Below are 26,265 nucleotides of genomic sequence, written 5' to 3'. Positions count from 1 at the left end.
TTCATATTAAAGAATGGTTGAGCACCAGGCCTCGTTTTGAAAATGAGGCCAAGGGTAATTCGAAAATGGGCTATTCAAAGCCCTTATCTCTAGGAGATGCAATAATGCTAACTCTAGTTTGGGTCAAAACTGCTCCTTTATCCCGCTTGTAGATTTTCTTCACAAACTCTAGAAACAATCCTTCAGGCAGGTTGGCAGATTTCTGCGATATAAGTTCTACAATGTTCTTGTAACTTTCCTCTTCGAAGTCCTTGTAGACCTGCTTCAAGTTGAGCTCATGATAAAACTTTTTCACCTTCTCGGATGAGGCAGAATCTTTTGTACCGTAGTTCTCCTAAGAAATGTTAGCAGAATAAAAGAGTTAAATTCCAGTCTTTTATGACAAGTGTCTGCCGTGAAGAATGAAAATCTCTAAGAGAGTAAGCGGGGAATAAGGGTACACTTCCCGTTCTGATTGCAATAAATTTTAGCTCATCCAAATAAAAAGGAAAAAAATTAGAACACCTTCTGCCTGAAGTGACAATTAGTGACTTGAGGATCCAAGTAGCCAATTGATAAAAATACTTAAAAGGATAATATAATATTGCAGGTCAAAAAATGAGTAAACTGTAGATGAGAAGCAGAAACCATACGAAACACAATTAGCTGCTACCTCGCTTTGTAAGGTAAGTTCTCGGAGTATCCACGGGCTTCTACTGAACACTGGCTGCCCCCAGATAGAATACTACCCCCCCTCCCATGGCTTACAATTACCTACAGCCCAGTCACGGGTTCCCATTCCAGTAGCCCGTCGTCAATGTTTACATCAGTAGGAGGCAAAAAAAAAAATGAGGAAGGGAGGGGTGGGGGAAGGTAGAGGACTAATGACCAATAACACCTATTTATTAAACTCCTCTTGAACTCTACAATATACATAGCTACAATATACTATATACTAGCTTGTATCAGTTTCTGTACCCTTTGGCACTTCTGGGCGGAGAAGAGCTATGGTATGTGACAGTCAAATTCTTGCTCAAGAACACACAAAAAAAATATGCCACGCTGCTTCTGTAACCTGGATCTTTTGACCCTTTCACTCCCATCAATGACCATGCAAGATAGAATTTCACATTACAATACACCAAATGCAAATATGGCGTCCGATTTGAAATAAAAAAGGATTATTACATGTGTGAGAGGCTAGTGAGTCCAGAACAGTGGCAACTCAAATTTGAATATTTGTATTCCGTGTAAAATGATACAATATCAATCAGAAAAGTGATGACAATCAAGAAAAATATCAATTGGAGTAATTAGTTGATCCAATACCAGATTCTCCAAATTAACTTTATAAGAATTGTACAACAGACAATAACGAGAATTATTAATGAAATCATGAGAGTGAAGGGGTTAAAACAGAGCTCAGCGCTCGAATCATTGGGCCAGTTTATCTCCCCTTGTGGTAATAAAACCATCCACAAATGTAGAAAATATTGGAAACTGGGACGGAGGGGGGAGGGGGGAGGGGGAGGGAGAGGGGGGAGGGGGAGGGGGAAGGGGGATGAGCAGAAACCACTGTTCCCTTTAATAGATATTTAGTGTGTTAAATGCCTCGCCTAGATAGATAGATAGAAAGATAGATAGATAGCCTTTATTTTAAAACGATGAGTGTTAAAGCTACATGAGCTTGTGGGGTCGTTTGCAATTAACTAATCACTAAATGCACTAAAAACTAAAACCTTGGGACACGTAGAGAACGTCTAAACTTAAACCAGTTGTGCTTACGAATGTGGAATTGTAAACATAAATTTAAATATATACAACGTTGTCTTTTTTTAAAATTACAAGTGGATGCAATACCTGAATTTGAAAAAACTCCCCCATCACTAATAAAATTTCTTTGGCATTTTCATGAGATGTTGTGTCCTTTATACCAGCCTAAAAATACAGAAAGTTAATCAATGAAATTTGGAAAGAGGAACGATATCAGAAATCGCACAACAATCATGATAATAATAATAATTAATAATAGTTTATTGATTTATAGTGCGCGTTCTAACATACCGGGTGATCAAAAGCGCAAAATCATTGGATCCTCACCATTTACATTGCCAAAGCAACTGGCAAGTAAAAGGAATAATATGCTGTCTTGTATTTCTCGATGGTCTTGGATCTGAAAGAAAAATGAGCTGCTTAGTAACCTAGCCTGGTTTCACGCAATGCGATGACTCGTATTTTCTATCGCGAAGAAAAAGAAGAAAGGGACCCTCGACTAGGAACATGGGCTGTGAAGAAGAAAAAGAGAAACAGGGACCCTCGACTAAATACCCTCGACCTCGATATAAGACCCTCGACCCTCGATGGCTCAACCAAAAGTTAGACTCCATGAAAAGTTCTATGTTTTCCATTTTCGCAGTTCATCATTTTGTTGTGTCCTAATAAGGAAGGTAATCTTGACACAAAAAAGCATTACATGTGCCACTCATACGCAAACTCTATGTCAAAATTATACGAATGCCGATTGAGGCAGGGATACCAATTACGGATTTTGAATCAATCTTTGTAATATTAAAGAATATCATGGAGCAGATGATTACACGGAAACAAACAGCATTGTTTAAGAGCAATTTCCTTATTCTTCTAGTGTTAAACTGTAAATATAAATGATGGAGGAAGACCATCATTAAGAAGCCTTGTGGTTTTGTCACCTCTTTCGCTATCATGATTACTCCTCTTGAATTTGCTGGATGTCTCTTAATTCCAACTATCTGTCTTGAGTTTGTTTGTATTGTATTAAATATATTAATCAGTAGTTTCACTAGCAACCTTTGTGGCTTCCTTTGATATTGATGTATGGGATCCCATCAAAAAGGCTTCCCACTCCACTGATGAGCAAACTCGTGATCAGTGGGTAAAAAAGGATTGTATTGTATTGTATTGTAATCTTTATTTAGACACGATCAATTCATCAGCCTATAAAAATACATATCACATACGCTAAGAGATTTAAAATTAAAACTACATACTATAACACTAAAGCTGTTTTCCGTGAATGCCGTGCGTTAGACTTAAAAAACGTCATTGATCTTACGTTTAAATAACCCCAGAGACTCTGTGTTCCTTATATCGCGTGGTAAACTGTTCCATAATGTGGCGCCATTGTAGCTAAAGCTTTTTCTGTAATAATTAGTGCGCGGTAGTGGAACATTAAGCTTATTTTCAGAGTCCCTGAGGTCATAAGCAGAGTCACGCCACGTAAACTTTGAATATAGATACCTTGGAGCTAGCCCGTGCAGACATCTAAACATCATGGTGGCTTTATGGATTTCCTGCTGGCGTGCAAGATTTTGCCACCCTAAAAACTCGAGTAGCTCAGTTGCATCAGCATCATAGTTAGAGAATGTCAACACACGGGCTGCTCTATTCTGCAATTTCTGCAGTTTGTCTCGTAGCGTTTTCCCACAGCTACCCCAAAAAATGTCACAGTAATCAAAGTGAGGTTTTACTAAAGCTTGGTAGATGAGATGTAAGGTTGATGCTGGGATCAGGTGCCTAATTCGCTTTAGGGCCCCGATACCAGAGGCGATCTTTTTCGTTAGTTTTTCGATGTGACTATGCCAATCGAGTTTATCGTCTATTATTACACCAAGCGATTTTGTAGCTGAAATCTGGCCCACTTGAGTATTGTTCATTCTAATTGTTGGTGAAGCTGTGAGAGTATTCAGTCTCTGCCTCAACCCTATTAGCATGAATTCGGTTTTAGTCATGTTCAACGTGAGTTTGTTCGCTTGTAGCCAGTTGAAGACGTTTTCTAGATCTTCATTTAGACAAAACTGAACGTTCTCAAGATTGCTTCCCGCATATGTGAGGTGCGTGTCATCGGCATACATTCTCGGTTTACAATTTGATAAGCAATTTGGAAGATCGTTGATATATAATAAGAACAATAATGGACCGAGAATGGTCCCTTGAGGGACGCCGCAAGTCAACGAGTAGCTACTGGATAGCGACCCGTTGACAGAGCATTTTTGTGTTCGGTTTTCCAAATATGACTGAAACCATCTGAAAGATTTTCCATGTATACCATAATAGTTTAGTTTCGATAGAAGGATCTGATGATCAACAGTGTCAAAAGCTTTTTTCAAATCTAGAAAAATGACTCCATTGATTTTCTCGTTATCAATATTATATGCCCAAGAATCTGTCGCTTCCAACAAAGCTGTTACAGTTGAATGATTAGCACGAAACCCTGATTGGTTTTGACATAAAATATCGTGCTCTTCCAAATAGGCATATAACTGTTCATAAACTATCCTTTCAAACACCTTTGCCATTATTGGAATCACCGATATTGGGCGGTAATTGTTAGCATCACCGCGGTCACCTTGTTTATAAAGAGGGGTAATCCTTGCATATTTCCAGTCGTCTGGGAACGTCCCTTGGCTAATAGATTGATTGAAAATATCACATATCGGCACACAAATGAGATCAGCACATTCCCTGATAAGCCTAGCAGATATTTTGTCAAGGCCTGTTGCCTTTGACTTGTCTAGTTTATTTAAAAGTGAAAATACTTTAGTTGGATTGGTGGGTTGGAGCTTAAACCGTTTATCTGTTGCGGTAAGATATCTTTGATAGCTACCACTATCACAATTTATCTCACTGGCAAGTTTTGGACCAATATTAGCAAAGTGGTTATTGAATTCGTTTGAAAAAAGGAAAAAAAAGGAAAAAAGTGTATGCAAGGGTGGGGATGTGTGTGTAAAATGAACATAAAAGTTAGGTGTTAAAATTGAGGGAGCGACTTTTGTAACAACAGCACGCTCCTAAATTCAATTCAAAGTTGTAAAAAATATATATGTTATGAAAACAACAAATAAAATCAAAATAAAATAAAATGAAGTTAAAATATTGTATCAAAGTAACTATTAGTACACGTAGGGGGGAATACTAAGGGTTTGGGGTTAAAATGATATATAATAGTTTTGATTAAAGTTAGGTACGTATGATGCACGATCCTCGCAGTAGATAGCGCTATTTAAGCAATAGCGTAAATCAGACCTGAAAAAAAATCAGGCCTGTACGGGATTCGAACCACTGACCTCTGCGATACTGGTGCAGCGCTCTACCAATTGAGCTAACAAGCCAACTGGGAGCAGGCCGTTAAGTTGATTCGCAATAAACCCGTGAAAGTGATAAATAAGGCCTGCTCCCAGTTGGCTTGTTAGCTCAATTGGTAGAGCGCTGCACAAGTATCGCAGAGGTCAGTGGTTCGAATCCCGTACAGGCCTGATTTCTTTTTCAGGTCTGATTTTCGCTATTGCTTAAATAGCGCTATCTACTGCGAGGATCGTGCATCATACATATCAAATACCGCAGTTCCGAATATATGAATTTCATATATTTCATTGTATCTTATTAAAGTTAGGGTTAGTGATAGACTAGGGTTGGGGTTAGTTTTAGTTGGGGTTAGTTTTAATTAGGGTTATATTAGATTAGGGTTAGGTTAAGATTAGGGTTAGGGTTAGATTAGGGTTAGGTTAGGATCTGGGTTGGGGTCTGGGTTAGGGTTAGGGTTAGTAATAGGTTAGTAATAGGTATGCTTAGGGATTGTAGTATGGGGTCTCTGTTTTGAGGTTGCAGGGAGGGAAAGGGTTATTGATAGGATAGGGAAGGGGAGAGGATTATTGATAGGATAGGAAGAGGGTATTTTTAGGGGTATGTGGCTGCAGAAAAGGGAAAGATATATGTAGAGAAGGGGTCATCTTTATTACCATTACCCTTTTGATAGCTGGTTGTATGGGTTTTTGGGGGATGTGATGAGACACTGTGTTAGGCGTTTTGATTATAGATGCTATATACAAATATAATGGTAGTGTTAACACTTTTCCTTTGAGGAGTTATTTTTAAAAAATGTCTTAGAGTGAAGGGTGGGGGCCTGGGTTTATATTAATTTTTAGAGTGGGAATAAAAAGAATATATGTAAATTAGATGGAACTTTGTGTTATAAGAAGGGTCTGTAAAGAGGAAAGAGATACAAATATTAATCATAATAGAAGACATTTATATATTATTTATATTCTTTTATTAAAAGGAGTTGGATTGAGGAATGGTGAATGAAGATATGAAGTGTCTATGAAAGTTGTTAAAAGATGGAGAGAAATGGAATTCATCCGGCCGCGTGAGGAGAGAAGGATGCATCGTCACCAAGGCTCCTAATGGTTGTGAGTCGTCAGAGGCAAAGCACAACCGAGCGAGGATGTTTCTAACCTAGTACCCATCTTGAACTTAGAAAAATTTCAGGTGTTAAAATACATACATATATATTTTTTTCTTTTACACACATTTTTTTTTATTGTGTTTTGTGATAAAAGTAGAGTAACATGCCCGCGGGTAGCTAAGCTAATCTAGGCGGGTCATGTTTACAGGAAATAGATACAACTAAATACAGCTAAAAGTAACAAGAGAACTAAAAAGCTAGAATTGACAACAATGATTAGAGACTACTGATAAACTAATGATATTACTAATAATAAATGACAACAGTCTTGACGGGAGATCTCTGATGCATTAAACGATATAATTGAATACATATCAACTGATCAATCAAGAGGAAGATAAACTCAACTTAACTTTCTGAACGATTTCTGGAAGATCAATGTAACAATCTTCTGAAGCTAGGATCTGAAAGTGTTTGTTTTATTTTCCTCTTTAAGATATTTTTTGAAAGTTTTCTAAAAGATACGGGCATTTCATTCCATATTTTTCTTCAGATTCTAGAAAATGAATTCACTTGAATTGAGAGTCTGGAACTTTGTACGTAAAAGTTATTAGAGGCAGAGGATCGAGTATTATAGGAATTAATATCAGAGACATCTCGAAAAAGATTTTGAATGTTTCCAGGAGCATTTCTGTATCTTATTTCAAACATAAGGTTAGATAAATGCTCATAATACAAAAATTTTAACGGTAAGACACCGGCGTCGATAAATAAAGGAATTGCATGCTGATTTCGCTCTGAGAAATAGATAAAGGGAAGAGATCGCTTTTGAAGCTTGATAAGCTTTTCAGGGTACGATTTATATGCTTGACCCCAGGCCGTCAAACCATAGGTTAAATAAGGAGCAACAAGGGATCGATAAATAGTTAGAAGAGTATGTCTTGGCAGAAGATGCCGTAGTTTACAGATCAATCCTACAGTTCGACTCATTTTAATAGCTTCGTGGTCAATATGATGTTTCCAGGAAAGGTTATTGTCAATTATTATACCTAGATATCTCACGAATTCTTTACATTCTAGAGCCACATTCTTATTTTGATCGTTGTCGGATACCATTATTTTGGGGTGATAGGTAAGTTTTCTCTGAGTTAGTCTAAAAATTACGAAACTTGCTTTTTAATATTTAAGGCTAGTTTATTGGCAGTTAACCAATCGAACAACTTACAGAGTTCCTGATTTACAGTCGACTCAGGGAACTTGAGATTTTTGTCAGCATATACAGCGTTCGTGTCATCAGCAAATGAAAATAATTTAAGTTTTTCAGAAGATTCTTGGATATCGTTGATATAGATTAAAAAGAGTATTGGGCCTAGGACAGAACCTTGCGGCACACCGCAAGTGGTATTTTTTCGTTTAGATATAGAGGAAGGAATTTGTGTCGTTTGAGTTCGACCTTCTAAGTAAGATGAGAACCATTTATTTATAATACCGCGAAAATCATGCGAAATTGCGTGGCCCCCATCATTCTCCCGTTCTCTCGCTCGAGTGAGTATGTTGATGTGACTCTTTCGACTATTTGCCAGAAACCCGGCCTATGCTGTTGGTTTTTGTAGAGGAAATAAAAATTAACAATGGTTTTAACTGTTAGCTAGAAATGGAGATTCTATAATCAATGAATCAATGAATCAGTGTTTTTGTAATAAATAGGGAAAATGTCTTCAAGTGTAAAAATGACAGTTCATCTCCATCAGTGTGACCCTTTTGAACCATTGGCTGACACTGTTGTGGGATCTATTCCCCAGGACATATCAAACTGCAACTGGAAAAGCATTAGACCTCATCACCAAGCAGGGCGAAAATTTTGAGAATTTTACCTTAGAAAGGTATAATGCTCTAGCCACTATTTGACCAAATTAAGGACTCAATGCCAAAAATTGCAAACAATGCTAACACTGGAAACTTTCAGAGATTAAACAAAATCCTACGTTGACACAAAGATGACGAAAACAAGATTAGTTACAAGATTTATTGTCACCAATTTCTCATTTGCAAAAATACAGCCAACGGACAAATGAACGAAGAATATAATTCAGTGTTTTCTAGGCAGATGGTTGCCTGAGAATGAACAATATTAATTAGTGCTGGTTACATGCAACGAAATGTTGTAAAATCAAAGATGAAAACAGCAGTGTTGCAGTTTATGTTGAAGGCTTCCTAACAATGCACACTCTTTTACTTAAGTGTCCACACTGCGAAATCAATTTGTTCGTTGTAATTTAGTCAATTATTTTGCATGCTTAAATTAGGCCATTTTTTGTCATGGTATCCTTCAAGTTCCATTTGTTGACTTAATTTGTATTTTTTGCCTAAAATACCATCTTCAGTTGCCAGTTTAGTTTCACAAGATGTTTCATTGATGTTCGCTACTTCCTTTGTGAGTGGAGTTTAGTACTTTGAATTGAAAAAAACTGTGGTTTTTCCCACACATGGATTGGATTGGATTGGTGAATGGATTGGTAGGAAGCTCATATTACTCTAGTGGGGAAAAAGGAGGGACCCATCCCACACCTCCGTTATTTTGGCTCCACATAGCCATAACCCCTTCCCTTTTCCCTATTTACAACATGCCCCAGTTAACAATTGAATGCCTGGAACAGGCTAGGTTACTAAGCAGCTCATTTTTGTTTCAGATACAAGGCCATCGTGAAATACAAGACAGCATAATATTCCTTTTACTTGCCAGTTACTTTGGCAATGTATATGGTGAGGATCCAATGATTATGCGCTTTTGATCGCCCGGTATGTTAGAAAGCGCACTATAAATCAATAAATTATTATTAATTATTACTATTATGTTTGTTGTGCGATTTCTGATATCGTTGCTCTTTCCCAATTTCATTGATTAACTTTCTGTATTTTTAGGCTGGTATAAAGGACACAACATCTCATGAAAATGCCAAAGAAATTTTATTAGTGATGGAGGAATTTTTTCAAACTCAGGTATTGCATCCACTTGTAATTTTAAAAAAGATGACTTTGTATATATTTAAATTTATGTTTACAATTCCACATTCGTAAGCACCACTGGTTTAAGTTTAGACGTTCTCTACGTACCCCTAGGTTTTAGTTTTTAGTACATTTAGTGATTAGTTAACTGCAAACGACCTCACAAGCTCATGTAGCTTTAACACTCATCGTTTTAAAATAAAGGCTATCTATCTAGTCGAGGCATTTTTTACACTAAATATATATTAAAGGGAACAGTGGTTCCTGCTCATCCCACTCCCCCCCTCCACCTCCCCCCTCCCCCCTCCGTCCCAGTTTCCGATATTTTCTACATTTGTGGATGGTTTTATTACCACAAGGGGAGATAAACTGGCCCAATGATTGGAGCACTGAGCTCTGTTTTAACCTCTTCACTCTCAAGATTTCATAAGTAATTCTCCTTACTGTCTGTTATACAATTCTTATAAAGTTAGTTTGGAGAATTTGGTATTGGATCAACTAATTACTCCAATTGATATTTTTCTTGATTGTCATCACTTTTCTAATTGATATTGTATCATTTTACACCGAATGCAAATATGGCGTCAAATTTGAGTTGTCACTGTTCTGGACTCACTAGCCTCTCACACATGTATTAATCCTTTTGTATTTCAAATCGGACGCCATATTTGCATTCGGTGTATTGTAATGTGAAATTATATCTTGCATGGTCACTGATGGGAGTGAAAGGGTCAAAAGATCCATGTAACAGAGCCACGGTGGCATATTTTTTTTGTGTGTTCTTGAGCAGGAATTTGACTGTCACATACCATAGCTCTTCTCCGCCCAGAAGTGCCAAAGGGTACAGAAACTGATACAAGCTACAGCCTTTACCCTATTGCTACATGTTTTTGAGAGCCAAGAAAGAAAGCCAACTGTGTTTGTAGCACAAAATCCAAGAGAATCATTTGTGTTTTCTTTGTTTCGACTGTCTTCTACTGCCAACCTTATAAGGTACCAACTTTAAAATTGTGCTCAACAAATTATATATTCTTGCCTGGACCAAAGCAGGCAATCTTGAGTGGGTTCGATGGGTCCATCTTGCCCGCTTTGGTAGACAATCGGAACACAGGTTTCACTTTCTATTTCCCACGGTCTCTGTCGGCTATATAATAATAATAATAATAATCTACTTTATGAAAAACTGGATCATTGGATAATGATATTCAAGACTTTTTATTGGCTTAAACATTATGGTATATGAGCCAATATACCATAGTCTAATATCTGTACATTTTACTATCCGGTTTCTTCTTACAAAATAAAGTCGAGAAGATTTGTATAATATCTTGGGGGCATTTTTTTTTTAAATAAAACAACTATTCCACTCGCGCTCGTTGGATAGGAGATGATTATAGCTAACTCGGCGCTACGCGCCTCTTTAGCTATCTATCATTTCATATCCAACGCGCGCTCGTGGAATAATTGTTAAATCTTGACCTTACGCTTGGTTAATAATGTATATGAAAAGAGGTAATACGATGGAGTCTCTTAAATTGCTGCAAGATCTTTGCATGATGGGGAAAATGATTAATGTATTAAAAGTTAACTTATAGGAAAGTATACTTAAAAGGCAATTTTGGACTTTTTGCTACTTTACATATACATCAAGGCACAGATATTGAAGAAAATAAATGTTATTGGCTGATTATTCAAGCTCTTCAAAGAATATCTACAGACCAGATGCAAATTTTGAAGGTACAAGAACTAGTAATCAAAATATGTATCGCCAGTAACCAATATGTATGTATATATAAATAGAAAGTCTGTGTTTCGATTTTTCCGTATAACAGTGCTCGGTACATAAAAGTAGAGCACAATATATGTTGAGTAGAAAAATACGACGACTACGTTTTTATCCTTACAAGCCTGTTTCGTGATTGCTCACTCATATGTTGGGTTTGAAAAATACAACGTCTACGCTTTCATCCTTACGAGCCTGTTTCGTGATTGCTCACTCATCAGGGGATTTTGAAAAGTGAGCAATCACGAAACAGGCATGTAGGCATTTCGTTATTTTTCATCCTTATCAACACAAACTATACCGAGAAGTAAACCTTAAAATACGTGATAATAACTCGAAGCAAGTGGTATCTCTTGAACGTAAGACATATGTTAAATACCTAGGTGTTCTAATTGACGGTAATCTCTCCTAGAGGCATCATATCAACTATATTTCCACGAAAATAAGCAAAGGTATCGGTATTGTTGCAAGGCTAAGACACTTGGTACCGCTCACTACTCTTATAAACATTTACCGCTCGCTCATTGAACCGTATATTTCCTATGGTCTCGTTGCTTGGGGCCAAGCCGCGAATACTCATCTAAACAAAATCGTCATTTTACAAAAGCGGGTTCTTCGTCTAATGTACTTTTCCGATTATACATCTCACAGTGCTCCTCTTTTTAGTCGTTCGGGAATTCTACCGATAAAAATGCTTTACTTCAAATTGGTTGCCTCTCTGTTACATGACATCAAAAATCGCTGTGCTCCTCCCAATATTTCTGAACTTTTTACTCACTCTGAACAGGTTCATTCCTACTCTACTCGTTTCTCAGTAGTTGGAAGCTTTTATATAAAACAGGCGAGAACAAATCATCAGTTGTTTTCCTTTTCTAGAGCTGGTGCGAAAATATGGAATGGCATCCCCCCTGAAATTCGTAAGCTAAAGAAAGCACCTTTTAAACGTGAGCTAACTCACTTGCATTTGAAAATTCTTGAAATTGAGGGGATGAATATTGACTTGCGCTACCTTGACCTTTCTAGCTTATATTTGTATTTCAACTGATTAGCTTTCTCTTTGACCTGGTAAAAACTCCCTTGTGTGACTGGCTCAGTTAAAACCTTTAACATGATTATCACTGCCATTATTCATTATTTATTTTTATTTGCTCATTTATTTATTTATTTCATTGTTGCGTGTGTGTGTGCGTGTGTGTGTGTGGGTGTGTGTGTGTGTGAGAGCCTTTACAGTGTCTGTTTAGGTAGCCCGCCTAGAATAGCTTTGCTAACTGCGGGCTACAAAAGCCTTTATTTCTTTCATTTTAAAAAATAAAGTCAATGTTGTTGCTGTTGTTAACAGGATAACAACATCAACTGGCCAGGAGGGATGAAAGCGTCGTAGTCGTTGTATTTTTCTAACGCAACATATATTGCGTTGTACTTTTATGTATCGAGCACTGTAATACGGAAAAGTCGAAACGCAGACCTCCAATATGTATAGATATAATATATGTTTGTAAGATTTGGTTTAGCTAAATAAAAAATGTGCTCGACCTAGGGAGCGGTAATAACACATAATAGTAAGTTGAAAAGGTTTAAAATCGATTACATTACAGTTATCTAACTACATATATTTAACAGTTATTCCCCGAAGGCGAGGTGAGTATCGTCGAATAATCCCCGAGACGAAGTGGAGGGGACTATTCGACAATATTCACCGAACCTGAGGCGAATAATTGTTCTAATATTATTTCGGAGCTGAACAACAGAGAAATTTCTAAAATCATAACATTTTAGTAACATTTATTAACATTTTATTTTAACACTTTATATAAACCGCGTGGAGCAGTTTATATAGCGTCATATAAGGAACCGCTCGACCAATCAGATTGCTGGAAACTCTTTGCTCAGCTCTGAAATTATACTAAATATAGATATAGATATATATATATATATATATATATATGTACACATAATAGTATATATATATATATATATATATATATATATATATATTTAACAATTATTCGCCGAAGGCGAGGTGAATATCGTCGAATAATCCCCGAGACGAACTCGAGGGGACTATTGGACAATATTCACCGAACCTGAGGCTAATAATTGTTTTAGTATAATTTCAGAGCTGAACAACAGAGAAATTTCTAAAATCATAACACTTTAGTAACATTTATTAACATTTTTTTAAACATTGTATATAAACCGCGTGGAGCGGTTTATATAGCGTCATATAAGTAACCGCTCGCGACCAGTCAGATTGCTGGAAACTCTTTGCTCAGCTCTGAAATTATACTATATATATATATATATATATATATATATATATATATATATATTCTTGAACTTGATTTGAATGTATTTCAAAGAGCGCTCAACTCTTAGAGGAGCATTGATAATTGTAACAAACTGGTTCAAGACATTAGAAGTAGTTCATCGTTTAAGTTCATCGCTTTATTAAACGATGAACTACCTCTGAAGTCTTGAACCAGTTTGTTGTAATTATATATAATATTATCAGCAACGAGTTGGGTTATTTGGTCCAAGACATTTAACTGCTACTCGGAGTTTCAGGCTCCATCAGAAGCAATCATTAGGCAACTGCCTGAAAAACGGTTACATTCAAAGTTATTTGAAAAAAACCGTTACATTAAAAGTTATTTGAAAAAACGTGTGCTGCGTAGCGCGGCGCGCGCTGATAAGGTGATGACATTTTTTAATATAAGAGAAAAACGGAGTTTTCAGATGGGAAACTCCATCTGGAAACTCGGTTTTTCTCTTATATTAAAAATTGTTTATTTCATCTTTACATGCTCACTTTGGGGGCTAGTTGGCTGCATGTGATGCTTTGATGCATGTGATGCTTTAAGTGACAGCGTGATGCTGTTAGTGAGCTTCTATGCGCTAGCTGATGTTTGGCTGTGTAGCCACGTGATGTGGTTCCAGTCAATACCCACCAATTGACCCTTGCTCACCATAGAGTCTCCTGTAGCTCAGTGGTTAAAGCATCCGACTAGGTCACGGAGGGTCGTGGGTTCAAATCCCATCTGGAAACCCGGTTTTTCTCTTATATTAAAAATTGTTTATTTCATCTTTACAATGACATTTTTAGCAGAAATTTCCTAGAGTGTCTACAGGACGATGCTAATTCACTTCGGCTGTTTAAGGTTGAGATTTCGGGCTTACACAAAATAAAATACTTCTCCCACAAACACAAATTACAATTCTTGGTGACGTCTGAGTAAGATCTTGCCCGTTTTATTTTGCGCCATTTAATGTTGTACTAAATGTTTCGCTCTTTCTGTTGGGGGTACTTCTGGACTCTGAACTAAACTTTAGTGAGCATATTACCTTAGTCTGTAAAAAGACAAGTCAACATATAGGAGTTTTAAGTCGTGTAAGAAAACTAATACCCACCTACGCTAAACTACAACTTTATAAAGCCGCCATTTTACTTCACTTGACCTACTGCAGTATCATCTGGCATTTCTGCAGAGCCTCAGACAAACGTAAAGCTGAAAGACTACAGGAAAAGGCCTTGAGAGTAGTTTTCAACAATAAATCACTCTCTTATTACGGCCTGCTGAAGCTGGCTGAAATTCCATCACTGGTGAACAGAAGGCTCCAGGACATAACAATCCTTATATTCAAGGCAAAAAAAGAACTTACTTCCTTGTCAAATACAGGAACTATTTATGTCAGAAGTAAACTGCGATAGAAGATATTCTCTAAGAAATGCAGATTTTAGAATCCCTCGCTTTAATACAGTAAAATATGGTAAACACTCTATAAGATACTATGGCCCTCTCCTCTGGTCGAAACTTACAAAAGAGTTACGCAGTGAAGAGAGCCTGCACGGATTTAAGAGCAAAATCAGGAGAACGGACATGACTGTCATGATTGATGATGGATGCAAAAAATGTGCGCTCTGTAATAGTTGATTTTTAACTCTAGGACATTGATAAATAATTTTAACTGTTAATAGGTTAGGTAAATAATTCTGTAAATAGGTTCCAGATTTCTTATTTTTAAAGCTTTTACCCTGTGTCCCCAATTAGTGCTATGCGCTAGGTTTTCACGACATATAAATAAAGTTCACTACTACTACTACTACTTTCAGGTTCCAAATATGCTTGCTAAGCTCAGTTGCGTCTCTATAACGTTCATTACGGAATGAGCAAATGTGATTTCGATATCTTAATTTGAATGGAGTGTCACAAAGTCCGATATATGTTTCCCTTGCTGTTTACGTGGTTACTTCGGCTTGGTATATTATGTTCTCCACGCTGCAGTTACCATCCATGGGGCACGTGTCCGGTTTATGGCAGTTACAGTTTTTGCAATTTCCTTCAGCGACTGTGGATTTTCTTATTTCGGCTTTGTTGCGGCTGGAGATAATTGATTTAATGTTATCCATGCAGCTGTAGCTTAATTTAACAGTGTTCCGATTGAAAATTTTATGTAGTGGATTAGATTTGGGGAAGTGCTGGTCGATTAGAGAAAGAAAGCATTTTCCAACATTTGTTTCAACGTTTCTGCTATACGGCGGGTTGTACCATAGAGTGTTCCTTCGTCTGTTCCTCCGCGGGCTTGATGTCTGGCTGGTTGTCACGTTATACGTTAGTTTGTAACGGTAGCCGCTTTTATTAAGGGCCTATTGGTACACGTGCTTGGCATCATCGAAGCATTCTTTCTCGGACGAAATTTCATGCTGGTAAACAACGTTTGTTTTATCCTCAGGTCTGGTTCACCCTGGTATTCTTCTCCTATTTTAATCATTTTGTACATTGCCTCTGTTTCATCTTTACAATGTCTTTTGATCCTTCCCCTAACCTTTTTTTTTTAATCATAATTTTTTACTCTCTTTTCTTTGCCCTGCTACAGCTATTTGTTGTTTTGTGTTCTACTTATTGGCTCTTCTAAGTATCTGATATCACTCAATTACATTCAACTCTGCATAAGATCCCCGCTGCGAAGTTTAAAAGTCTCACAGCGGTGACTCACTGATAAAAAAAATTATCACATTGAAAATTTTGTTACAAACCTTAATTCCGGATATTCTTGGCCGTAAAATTACAAGATGGGAACAAGATTGAAATAATTTCAGCATTGCGTGACAAATAATAAGTATAAAACGACAAACATATGAAATACATATATATGAACTGCGGTTATGAAACGTATATGTGCACGATCCTTCGCAGTAAAGCACTATTTAAGCAATAGTGAAAATCAGACCTGAAAAAAATTCAGGGCTGTACGGGATTCGAACCACTGATCTCTGCGATACTGGTGCAGCGCTCTACCATTTGAGCTAACGAGCCAACTGGGAGCAGGCCATCAAATTAATTCGACATAAACCCGTAGATGATAAATCAAACAACAAACATATGAAATACATATATATGAACTTCGGTTATGAAACGTATATGTGCACGATCCTTCGCAGTAAAGCACTATTTAAGCAATAGTAGATTTTATAGTAGTAGTAGTTCGACATAATAGTAATAGTAATAGTAATAGTAATAGTAATAGTAATAGTATAGTAGCATTATAGTAATAGTAGCTCGACATAAACCCGTAGATTTATCATCTACGGGTTTATGTCGAATTAATTTGATGGCCTGCTCCCAGTTGGCTTGTTAGCTCAATTGGTAGAGCGCTGCACTAGTATCGCAGAGGTCAGTGGTTCGAATCCCGTACAGGCCTGAATTTATTTCAGGTCTGATTTTCACTATTGCTTAAATAGTGCTTTACTGCGAAGGATCGTGCACATATACGTTAAATAATAAGTATGTTTCATCTACACTGGTATCAGATTGCTTCCCATCTTTAACACGCGTCTCCGGCAGTGAACATTTGACCTACCAGTATAAATGATTGAATTGTCCCCTTCCGAGTCCACAATGAAGCTAAAATTTACCTTAGAACTTCTTAATACTTTAATGTGTTCGAATATGCCAAGACAAACAGACGCCTTCCGCTAGCTTACAGAATGTGGTATTGTAAACAATTTCACCATAAGGAAATGGATGAGAATTTGAAACGAAAGCAGGAATGAAAACCAATTTGTCGTCGTTACCTATGCAAGGCTAGCTTATTGTATCGATTTCCTAATCGAACACGGTTCTAACAGCTGAAATGTGCGTGGAATTCCGCAGTTAACCACAGGGGGCCTAACTAGATTATGTCGTGACGTATTAAAATACCGATGTTGTGATTTTCACAAAGTTCAACCTGGTTTTTCCATGCGGAAATGCAACTAATTTTTATATCCTCGAAAACGATACTATGTCCACTTAACATGAGCTTAATCTGAACCGATTCTGAGTTATACCGCATGGGGCAAATGATAACTGAAAATTTGCCAAGAAATGCGACTTTTGGGTTTTAAGATATTGATAAATTTCAAAAGCGTTCCGTGAGGTCAATATGAAATAAAATGGTCCTGTTTCAGACTAAAACCATACCTCTATTCCGCCTATACAAAGTTATAAAATTGATAGGAGTTTGCCTTCTTTTGCACTTTTCATGAGCAAAGTTCATTTGCCTCTACTCGGGGCACTGATTTCCGCCATTTTACGGCTACCAACGCTCGTTTCGTTTTCGTGAATTTTCTAGGATAAAGAGGGAAGTCTGGGCAAAAAAAACCTTACCACGCTTCTATCTTTACTATAAGGAGTCTCTGGGCAAAATATGAAGGTTTTCAATTTTCCAAACATGTGCCACATTTTTCAATTTTCACTCGGTCAATTCACAAAGTCGCTTTTAAGGTGTTTATGTACAGTTTCCTTGGAGACCATCCTCTCGACAATAAAGAAAATATCCCTACTTCGAATCCGGTGTGGAACGGCTTAAACTGAGTTTATTACCTTAACTTGTAAACCTTTAGTTTGTAACGTAACTTTTTCCTAGCTGCCTTTATTTTTAGTTCTTAGCCGTCCTCTGCAAAACTAGAACGTGAAATCAGCTTGGTCTTAAAACAGAAACCCAGATCAAACGCTGCTCACAGACGTCATGCAGAGGTTGAGCTGTGGCACCGTAAGAGACGATAAACACATACAGCTATTCGCGAAATTCTTGCTAATTTTCAATCAAAGTACTCTTTCTGAGTTGCCGTTTGTACAAAACACATTTATTAGGCCCTTATTTTTCCACGTGAAACCCATGTTTTCCTCCCACGCAATTATAAAAAGCTCTGTTTTTTATTTTTATCATTATTCTTTTATTTTTACGTGAAACCATTAGCTATACTGATAAGACTTTCATCAAGATCTAATCTCAGGATTGTGCCGTCCTTGTCTTCCGATGCAGTTTGAAACTAAGTCAATATGTAGCAGAGTTATATATGATTTTTTAATTAAGTTCGAAATGTTTTCTGCAGTGTAAACCCTTAAAAACTTCAGTCAAAGAGCAATTGGTTGGTAGCGCTGTAGCCATTTTGTATTTTCAACGTTTCTGAGTTACATTTGTCATTAGGTAGTATATTATTCAAACAGTTACATGTTATTCACTTCCTTAACAAGTTAAAACGATATGTATAACAATTTGAGAATTGAGTGGACAAATGAATGTAAACATTTTAGCGCGCTACTTTGCAGAGACGAAGGTTTACCACACAACAAAGGCGTCAAACATCGGTACAGCGCTTTATCTAGGCACACATTCAGAGCATGAACACTTGTCGTCCTGTTAGCCTCTCAATGTTCAAATTCTCTTTGGGATCTTAAAAAATCTTGAAATGCCCTCTGATTAATTCTCAAGAATCATGAATAAATGAGAACAGAGAAGAAAATTTTCATTTTGTTAAGGTTCCTTACTGTAAAAACGAGTAGCTGTCTTAGCTTTAGGGAAAAAAACCTGTCACCTAAAAATTTACCTGTAACTTTGACATATTTTATCAAATAACTAAGTAGATAGATGGATAAATATAATGAAATGTTTTCCAAAGACCTAGCCAAAGTAAGCAACGTTCAAACCCAATATCATGTAATATTTTGTTGTCTATACTTAGTACTGTACCACGTGATCCAGCCTGCATATAGTAAATACTCCAATTTAAGCAATTTTACAGCACCTGAGTTATGAGTCTAGAGCGTTTGATCACTGAACAACACAGTTCACGGCTCTTCAACTGTGACATTGCCATGAGTAAGATATTTAAATGCAGACCATTTAAGAACAGAGCCATGAGGTATGCTACAACTTGTGTACTGAGCGGCAATGTCGCTTTCGGACAGAACTTTATCCCAAATGTTGACACCTGCCAATCGGCCGTGAAGAGTTTGCTTAGGGTTATAACCTCCAGCAACAGAGTCTTGCTCTTGTCCAAGCACCAGAGCGCCGCCAGATTTAACGATAGCGTTCTTGCTGTTGGTATTCGTTTTCTGTTCTATAACTTTGCCATCTCTATAGAGTTTTGCTACTCCTTGACTGTTTTCCCAGGTGAGACACAAGTGTGTCCAGGTATCATTGTAGAGATTTCTTGCCTCAAACCTGAAAAAAAAGGAAAAAAAAGGAAAACAGATAAGCACAACAGTTTAAAATATATTTAATCATTCAGGATCCGCCTTCTTTTTTTGTTTGTTACTAAGTCAGTCAATAAAGAGTTATTCAGTCTGTCAGGCAGTTAGTAAGTCTATAGCAATTTCTAAAAGGCCTGTCAGTCAGTCAGTCTGTCACCTAGTCAATCTGTCTGTCAGTCAGTCAGTCAGTCTGTCAGCCAGTCTGTTCTGTCTGCTCGTCAGTCCGTCATATCCTTTAGTCAGTCTGTCACAGACAGTCAAGTTGTCAGCCAGTCAGTCAGGTTGTCAGCCGATAAGTCTGTCAGCTAGTCGTTTTTCAGTCAGTCTGTCACCTAGTCAATCTGTCTGTCAGTCAGTCAGTCAGTCTGTCAGCCAGTATGTTCTGTCTGCTAGTCAGTCCGTCATATCCGTCAGTCAGTCTGTGACAGACAGTCAAGTTGTCAGCCAGTCAGTCAGTCTGTCAGCCAGTATGTTCTGTCTGCTAGTCAGTCCGTCATATCCGTCAGTCAGTCTGTCACACAGTCAGTCAAGTTGTCAGCCAGTCAGTCAGGTTGTCAGCCAATACGTCTGTCAGCCAGTTAGTCGGTCAGCTAGTCGTTTTTCAGTCAGACAGTTTGTCAATCAGCAAGATAGTCTGTCGCCCATTCCATCAGCCAGTCAGCCAGTTAATCTGTCTGCTTGTATGTTTAAATTCCTTTCTTCTCCTTCAAGCGTTCGTGTCTAAAAAGAAGATCATAGATGTCCTGTATTATGAGTTATCGTGGCTCCAATAAGAAATACCTCAACCTAGTTTTCAAAAATCAATGAAGCATTACCAGAATATATGACCATCAACTGCCAGAGCCAGGGTTGGATTAATTTCGACCAAAATGCTATTTTTTTCTTGTTGAATGGCATAGCTAATGACAAACTGACCCCCATGGTCTGCAACAAGTTCGATAAAAAAACACACTGACAGCTGGCTGAGATCTGAGGCTATGGCTGGATTCTTCATGGCATAATTTTCTGTAGAACGCGGCTCCGGAAACACCATGAGGTACTCTACAACAGAGGAAATAACCTTCAGAAACTTCAAGACAATTGTTGGAGAAATTGCGCATTTTTTAAATATTTCTGCTTCTTTAGAAGTATCCAGTTTTTGTTTAAATCTTCCTTCGTTTTTCGCAAGTGCCGCACGCCTATCGGGGACGATAGTCCAACAGTGTTCAGTCGTAAGCAACATAGAATAAGACACGCATAGGATAAAGATCTCGCCTTGTTGTTAAGTTCTGAACGACCTGCGGTTTAATCTAGGGCATAGTTTGCCCCTGCTTTCTTTGCAAGATAACTGGTTCACGCTTCGCCCTAATCAACTATTTAAGGCCATACTCTAAATATAAAGTAAAGAATACGAAGAATCGTTGCATCGATGTCTTTGTTAGTGCGTAGGGTGACGAAGGAAATACGCAAAGTCATCACTCACTTGTAAATAGAATCTCAAAAGATGGACGCATGTTTTAAGGTGACTAGTACCAGTTTTCATCTTTTTTATGGTTTGTAACTTTGAAAGAATACAAGAAAAAGACTGACCAAGGTCATTTGAACACTTTTACGGGGTTGAATTATATAATCAGAGGTCATCCAAAAATAGGTTTCATTTCGTCAACAGCAGTTTCCATGGCAACGTTTCCAAAGGATTATCCAGACACATTTATCAGCTTATGGCTCAAATAGCACGGTGGGAACGCCAACTGCTGCATTACAATATGAAGAAACCTTTATGTTTTTTCTTTGTTTTGACTTTCGTCTGCCACTTTTTGCGACTACATCGCCGACATTACCCAAAAATTACGAACTTTGTAAGATCATTCCAAGCAATTCTCTTCATGCGCGGGATAAGAAACGAGCAATCCCGAGCGGGTAAGGTGGGCCCATCTTACCCGCTCGGGTAGAAATCAGAACACAGGATTTGCTTCATGTTGCCCACGGGCGCTGCCAGCGATATGATTACTCGTGTTAGAACACCTCACAAAATGTATTAGCGATGTCTTATAAGTTAGCTATAGCAGCTTTTCTAATCGTGACATTGGTACGCAAGTCGACGTATGCAGTTAAAATATTGCACCGTTCTGTTCCTTTCCTAAATCTGGTTCTCTTATCGCATAAGTGTATTTTTCCTCATATAAGTTCTGTTCGCGCTAGGCTCTTCCCGACAAGGTCTTTGCTCTCTACTTCCCAGATTACACCCATGAATCTCTTCTGCGTTTTCCTTTGTTTGAGAAATTTTCTCCAATTTTCGCCTAATCAAACAATAACCTGTGATTTCTAATAATGAATATCAAAAATTTCCATGATCCGAGTAATAAAAAAATGCAAACTTCACAACGAAACCGATTAGTTTTGTCTGTTCATAGTAATCAAGTTTCGTTGCGTTCTTGAGAAAGTTCGATCACCACCTGCTTGTTTGCAAGTGTTTCCGCTGATGAGCATTAAAAATTTAGGCTCTAAGTCTCTATTTTTATGTTTTTCCGTCTTTTTTAAAGCGTCGTGACACAGCAAGGTTAAGAAGTGAAAGAACTTTGAAGCACTACGCTACCCTGGGACTCGCTCATGATGTCTTGTGAGTTTGACTTCACGGTTTCATTTAAGCTTTCTTTCAAATCAAATAAAATAAATCTTCGCCTCCCACCAAAACAGTGTTTTGAAATGCTGTTAAATGTTACATGTACTGATTTATTCGCTATGATAAACAAAAAAGGTATTGCAAATAACCTTTTTATCCCTAGCCTCGTTTCCATGTTGACCAACAATTTTTCAAATAAAAAATTGGGAAATCTACACTTTCACGATAGCTTTCAAATGAATTTGTAAAGTCTTTCACATAACCTTTCATCAGATAGCATTCACCTGAGTGGTACGGAGAACCTCTCTGGCCCATGGACTAGTTGCGAGTTTAGCAATTTCCACGCGCTTTGTCACGCATTTAAAAATCCGGATTTAATAAGATCGACTACCGCTGACTATCGAGTGTGTTCGCGCGAGTATCTACGATCTGATGTTTACAGACGTTTACTGCTCACAAAACCATCCATTAGCCGTCAAAGAACGCCTCCCGGGCTCATCTTTAAGCATTTATTCACAAACTCTGGTTAGATCATATTATTTTCCTTAGAGGTTTGGAGTCTGTTCCTTCTTCAGGCAAATTTTGCTTTTTACTATCACTCTTTGGCTTTCTCGAGATCTCGTATAGATTAGATTTTTGGTTTAGATGCGAAGCAACCTTTATGTCGCCGAGAATCGTCTTGTTTATCTTTGTTTCTGTCTCCTGCATACGCAGTGACTGTTGAATACATCGAATACACGCTGGTAGGCAAACTTCTTACAAAATAAGACAAAAGTAGCGTAAACCGTAAAAAGCCTCGCGCCGCCATATTTGTTATGAATTTTCGACCTGCCTCCCACGCGAGGAAACTGGTACTAGCCACCTTAACCTATCCACCTAGCCTCGTTAGAGTTTACGTGCGTGTGTATGTTTGTGAGTGAATACTCACCTTTATTACTTAACCGCGACTCTTACTTTGCTCTCTAATAGTTCCCTGAGCAAAACATGAGCACATCGCATAGCTTATCGACAGCCTAAGCGTGTATATATGTGTGTTTGCAAGCTTCCGTGCGTGCATATGCTGCGTGCGTGAACGTATGCAAGTCCGTGCATGCGCACGTTTGTGTCTGTGCTTGCCTTTGTTACTATTCTTAATTTAATCGCCATAAAGGATTTTGCTTTAAACTGCCTACGCCTTAATGTTTTCGACCGCCCGCCCACCAGCTTCATTGGTAATAAGGCGGTTCAACGGAGTTTGCAAACAAGCTAAAACAAATGGAAATACGGCAAACTGTTACCAAACACTATTCATGCTGCATGTTAAATTCTATTTTAGTAGTTCTTGTTCTCTCAGGTGCAGTCCGTAAACAAAGCGGTTAATCGTCAGCGCAAGTGCGACCGTTGTATTGCTTGAGTAGCGTGTTTTCAATTTCAAAACCAATTTTCCAGGCAGAAGATCTAGAAATCCAAAGAATTGTAACTTTTTTGATAAAACTAAAAAAAAAATTGGTGAATTAACAGGAAACCCATGATTAACCAAGTTTTTGTTCGAGAATTATCGTGTTTTCCTCTTCTCTTCTTTTGTTTCTTTTTACAGATTTCCTTAATAGCCTCAGCTTTTCCACATATTCTGTGTGTTAGTGATTGTTTGCTATGCTTTCCTTCAGGCTTTTGCGTGGGAAATTGGCACGCAATTTGACATCGACGAGTCGACGTTGACAATTTGACATTGATGATTTGACATTGACTTGTGATTGCTGAGCTGGCTCTGTCGGCAGAGGCAGATTCAGTTTCGTCTGAGTGGTAGGTCTATGGTTTTCTATATCACGATTATATTCAAAGCGTTCAAAAAAACAACTTACACTTCCCTCTTCGCAATCGAACGAATTTCACACATGCGTTCACTAAATGATTACAGTTTGAAGTAGTGGACGTTGTATGGCAATCACTATTGATATGGGGAAATTTTGTTGAAGAGGTTTATGGGTCGATCTCGTAAAATCTTTAATGGATTTTTTCTTAGGTTCTGGATTTTTGTTTTTGGGCCATATCCTCGCACTTGAGCGAATATCAGCAAATTACAGTCAGCCGTTTCAAAATTGCTCTTAATATTTCAGTTTTTAGGTGAAATTAGGTGTTGAACGGGGTCTAAATCAAGTTTTATTGAATATATCACAACAATGTTTCATTTGACGAATTTTAAACGTGTTCTGAGCCATTGTGCTAATATTTCAAACCAGGAGATAACTTCTATTTCGCCATGGTAGGTAAATTACAAACTTCTTATTCTACCTATTCATTCTAAGCGCGCTCGTGGGAAATAAGAAGCGAATCCTGTGCTCCATAATTTGGAGCTGACCTGGGTGAAATTTTGGAACAATAACTCACCTATATTACACCGCTGTTTTCCTTCTGGTCCAGATGAACACCTGCAGTCATTGTTAACTGATATGAAATGGATAGAGAAAAGAAATAATAATAGAAAAAATTACACTTTTAAAAACAAGTCCGTGTGCAGTGAAATAACGACGAGTAGGGATGGCTCAGCAGGAATAAGATAGGCCACAAACGTACGCTGGTATAACATTATTTTTGAAAATATTGCTCTAGAAACTAAAAGTTTTAAATTACCTCTTTCGCAGTGTCTTCCTGTATATGCTTCCGTACAGCGACACTTGTAACTGTTTGTCCGATACAGAGGTAAACAGGTCCCTTTGTTCTGACAGGGCGTCATCGAGCATGGAGACTAAGATCGAGAAAATCAAGTACTCACTTCCTTGAAAAAAACCAGTAGAAGTAGTAGTACTTTATTTAGACACATTTCACCAGTGAGCCTGGGGTTCATTTAAATGTCAACGTGTATGGTAAAATTATACTGTAAAATTTGAATATGTCATCTATTCGATAAAAATACAAAAACTAGACTAGAAGATTTAAAAACTAGACTTTACAAATTTAATATGTTAACTACTCGATACAAAGATTACAGCAACAATTGGTCTTGGTAATCAGGTTAACATTGATCAGTAAATTTTTAAACTTCTAAGAGAGGACGCTCTTATAATTCAGGTAGGTTGTTCTATAAACATGAAGTTATGTAACGATAAGATTTCTTTAAATACTTTGATTTAAAAGTAGGCTGATTTAGCTTACAATAACCTCTTAAGTCATAATTGCTAGAACGCAATGGGAACAATTCCTTGATGTAGTTTGGCCCTGTATTAAATGAAGATTTATAAAGAAAGATTAGGGCTTGCATGTATCTGCGATGTTCCAGGGACTTGATGTTTACTATCTTAAGTAGATCGCCAAATGGAGTTGACTTGAGCAGATTCATCAGTGTTCTGATAGCAAGCTGATTGGTAAATTCTAGCTTGTTAGAAAGTCCAGGTGAAAGTCCCACTAAACCAGGTTACAAACTTTGATGACGGGTTGATAAAATTACTTAAAAATGGCTTGCGACGAACACAAAAGTAAACTGAGAAAAAGTCACAGAGAGACGTATTTTAACGTTCAGTTAACAGTTCAATATAGCTTGTTCAAACGACTTCGACTGCCGGTTTCGGTCATCATCAAGAAAAAACTTTAAAAAATGTGATGATAAAGATAAAACGATAGAAAAAGAGTTTTACCGTAATACTGTAGTGATACCAAGAATGGTTGGTAATGAACTTGTCTGAATGGGTGTAACGATCCGATGGAAGCAGTTCACATAGCAGATTTTCGATGTTATCAGCCAAATCTGCCAGGTTGAAGGACAAACATGGATCCTCATAGAGACATTTAAATGCGCACTCTGAGGAGTGTTGGACCAGTTCTTTCCCAACATATGTAATTTTCAAATAGGAGCCTTCGTGAGCAAGAAAATTGGCGAAAGCAACCTCATTATGTGATGATTGTCCTGTGTTTGATAAAGAAATGAAGGTAACCGATCAAAATAGTTTTGCTTATACTTATTTATGAGATAGATAGCAAAAAACACGCGGGTATTACTGCGACGGAAGAGAGATTATACCTTTTGAGGTCTGCAAAGAGCTCGCTGATACAATCAGAGCAAGGAAACAGGAAGATAACAAGAAAATTTCCATCTTATTCTTGTAGCTCACAGAGAAATAATTTTCGTGCTGATACACGGTTTGCAAACATCTGCTTCAGTTAATATTACAATTTCTCTTCATCC

The 26,265-nt window shown here is 37.6% G+C and overlaps 1 protein-coding gene and 1 pseudogene across 1 annotated transcript; one reads left to right on the top strand and one right to left on the bottom strand.

Annotated features, from left to right (window-relative positions):
• The first annotated feature begins 2,259 nt into the window (after positions 1-2,259).
• LOC148736256 (farnesyl pyrophosphate synthase-like) overlaps positions 2,260-26,265 on the top strand; it is a 48,802-nt pseudogene continuing 24,796 nt past the window's right edge.
• Positions 18,397-26,185, bottom strand: LOC148736257 (C-reactive protein-like). Its single transcript, XM_088751672.1, has 6 exons — positions 26,101-26,185; positions 25,718-25,986; positions 24,717-24,831; positions 24,474-24,530; positions 20,320-20,545; positions 18,397-19,475 (listed from the first exon to the last, which is right to left on the bottom strand). The coding sequence occupies exons 1-6, from the start codon at positions 26,171-26,173 to the stop codon at positions 19,100-19,102; spliced, it is 1,116 nt and encodes a 371-aa protein (XP_088607798.1). The 5' UTR covers positions 26,174-26,185; the 3' UTR covers positions 18,397-19,099.

Source organism: Stylophora pistillata, chromosome 3 (assembly GCF_964205215.1).
Source record: "Stylophora pistillata chromosome 3, jaStyPist1.2, whole genome shotgun sequence".
Taxonomy (NCBI): Eukaryota; Metazoa; Cnidaria; class Anthozoa; order Scleractinia; family Pocilloporidae; genus Stylophora; species Stylophora pistillata.
The sequence above is the reverse complement of the archived record's forward strand: the minus strand, read 5'-3'. Positions and strand labels throughout refer to the sequence as shown.

What these genes read in the sequence shown, in the direction of transcription:
- LOC148736257 (XM_088751672.1), bottom strand. Translation starts at nt 26,173, where the DNA reads ATGGAAATTTTCTTGTTATCTTCCTGTTTCCTTGCTCTGATTGTATCA. An exon ending in AAAACAGCGGTGTAATATAG is followed by an intron (nt 20,546 to 24,473) that starts GTGAGTTATTGT and finishes CCTCTGTTGTAG; the next exon opens with AGTACCTCATGGTGTTTCCG. An exon ending in GTTGATGGTCATATATTCTG is followed by an intron (nt 19,476 to 20,319) that starts GTAATGCTTCAT and finishes CTTTTTTTTCAG; the next exon opens with GTTTGAGGCAAGAAATCTCT.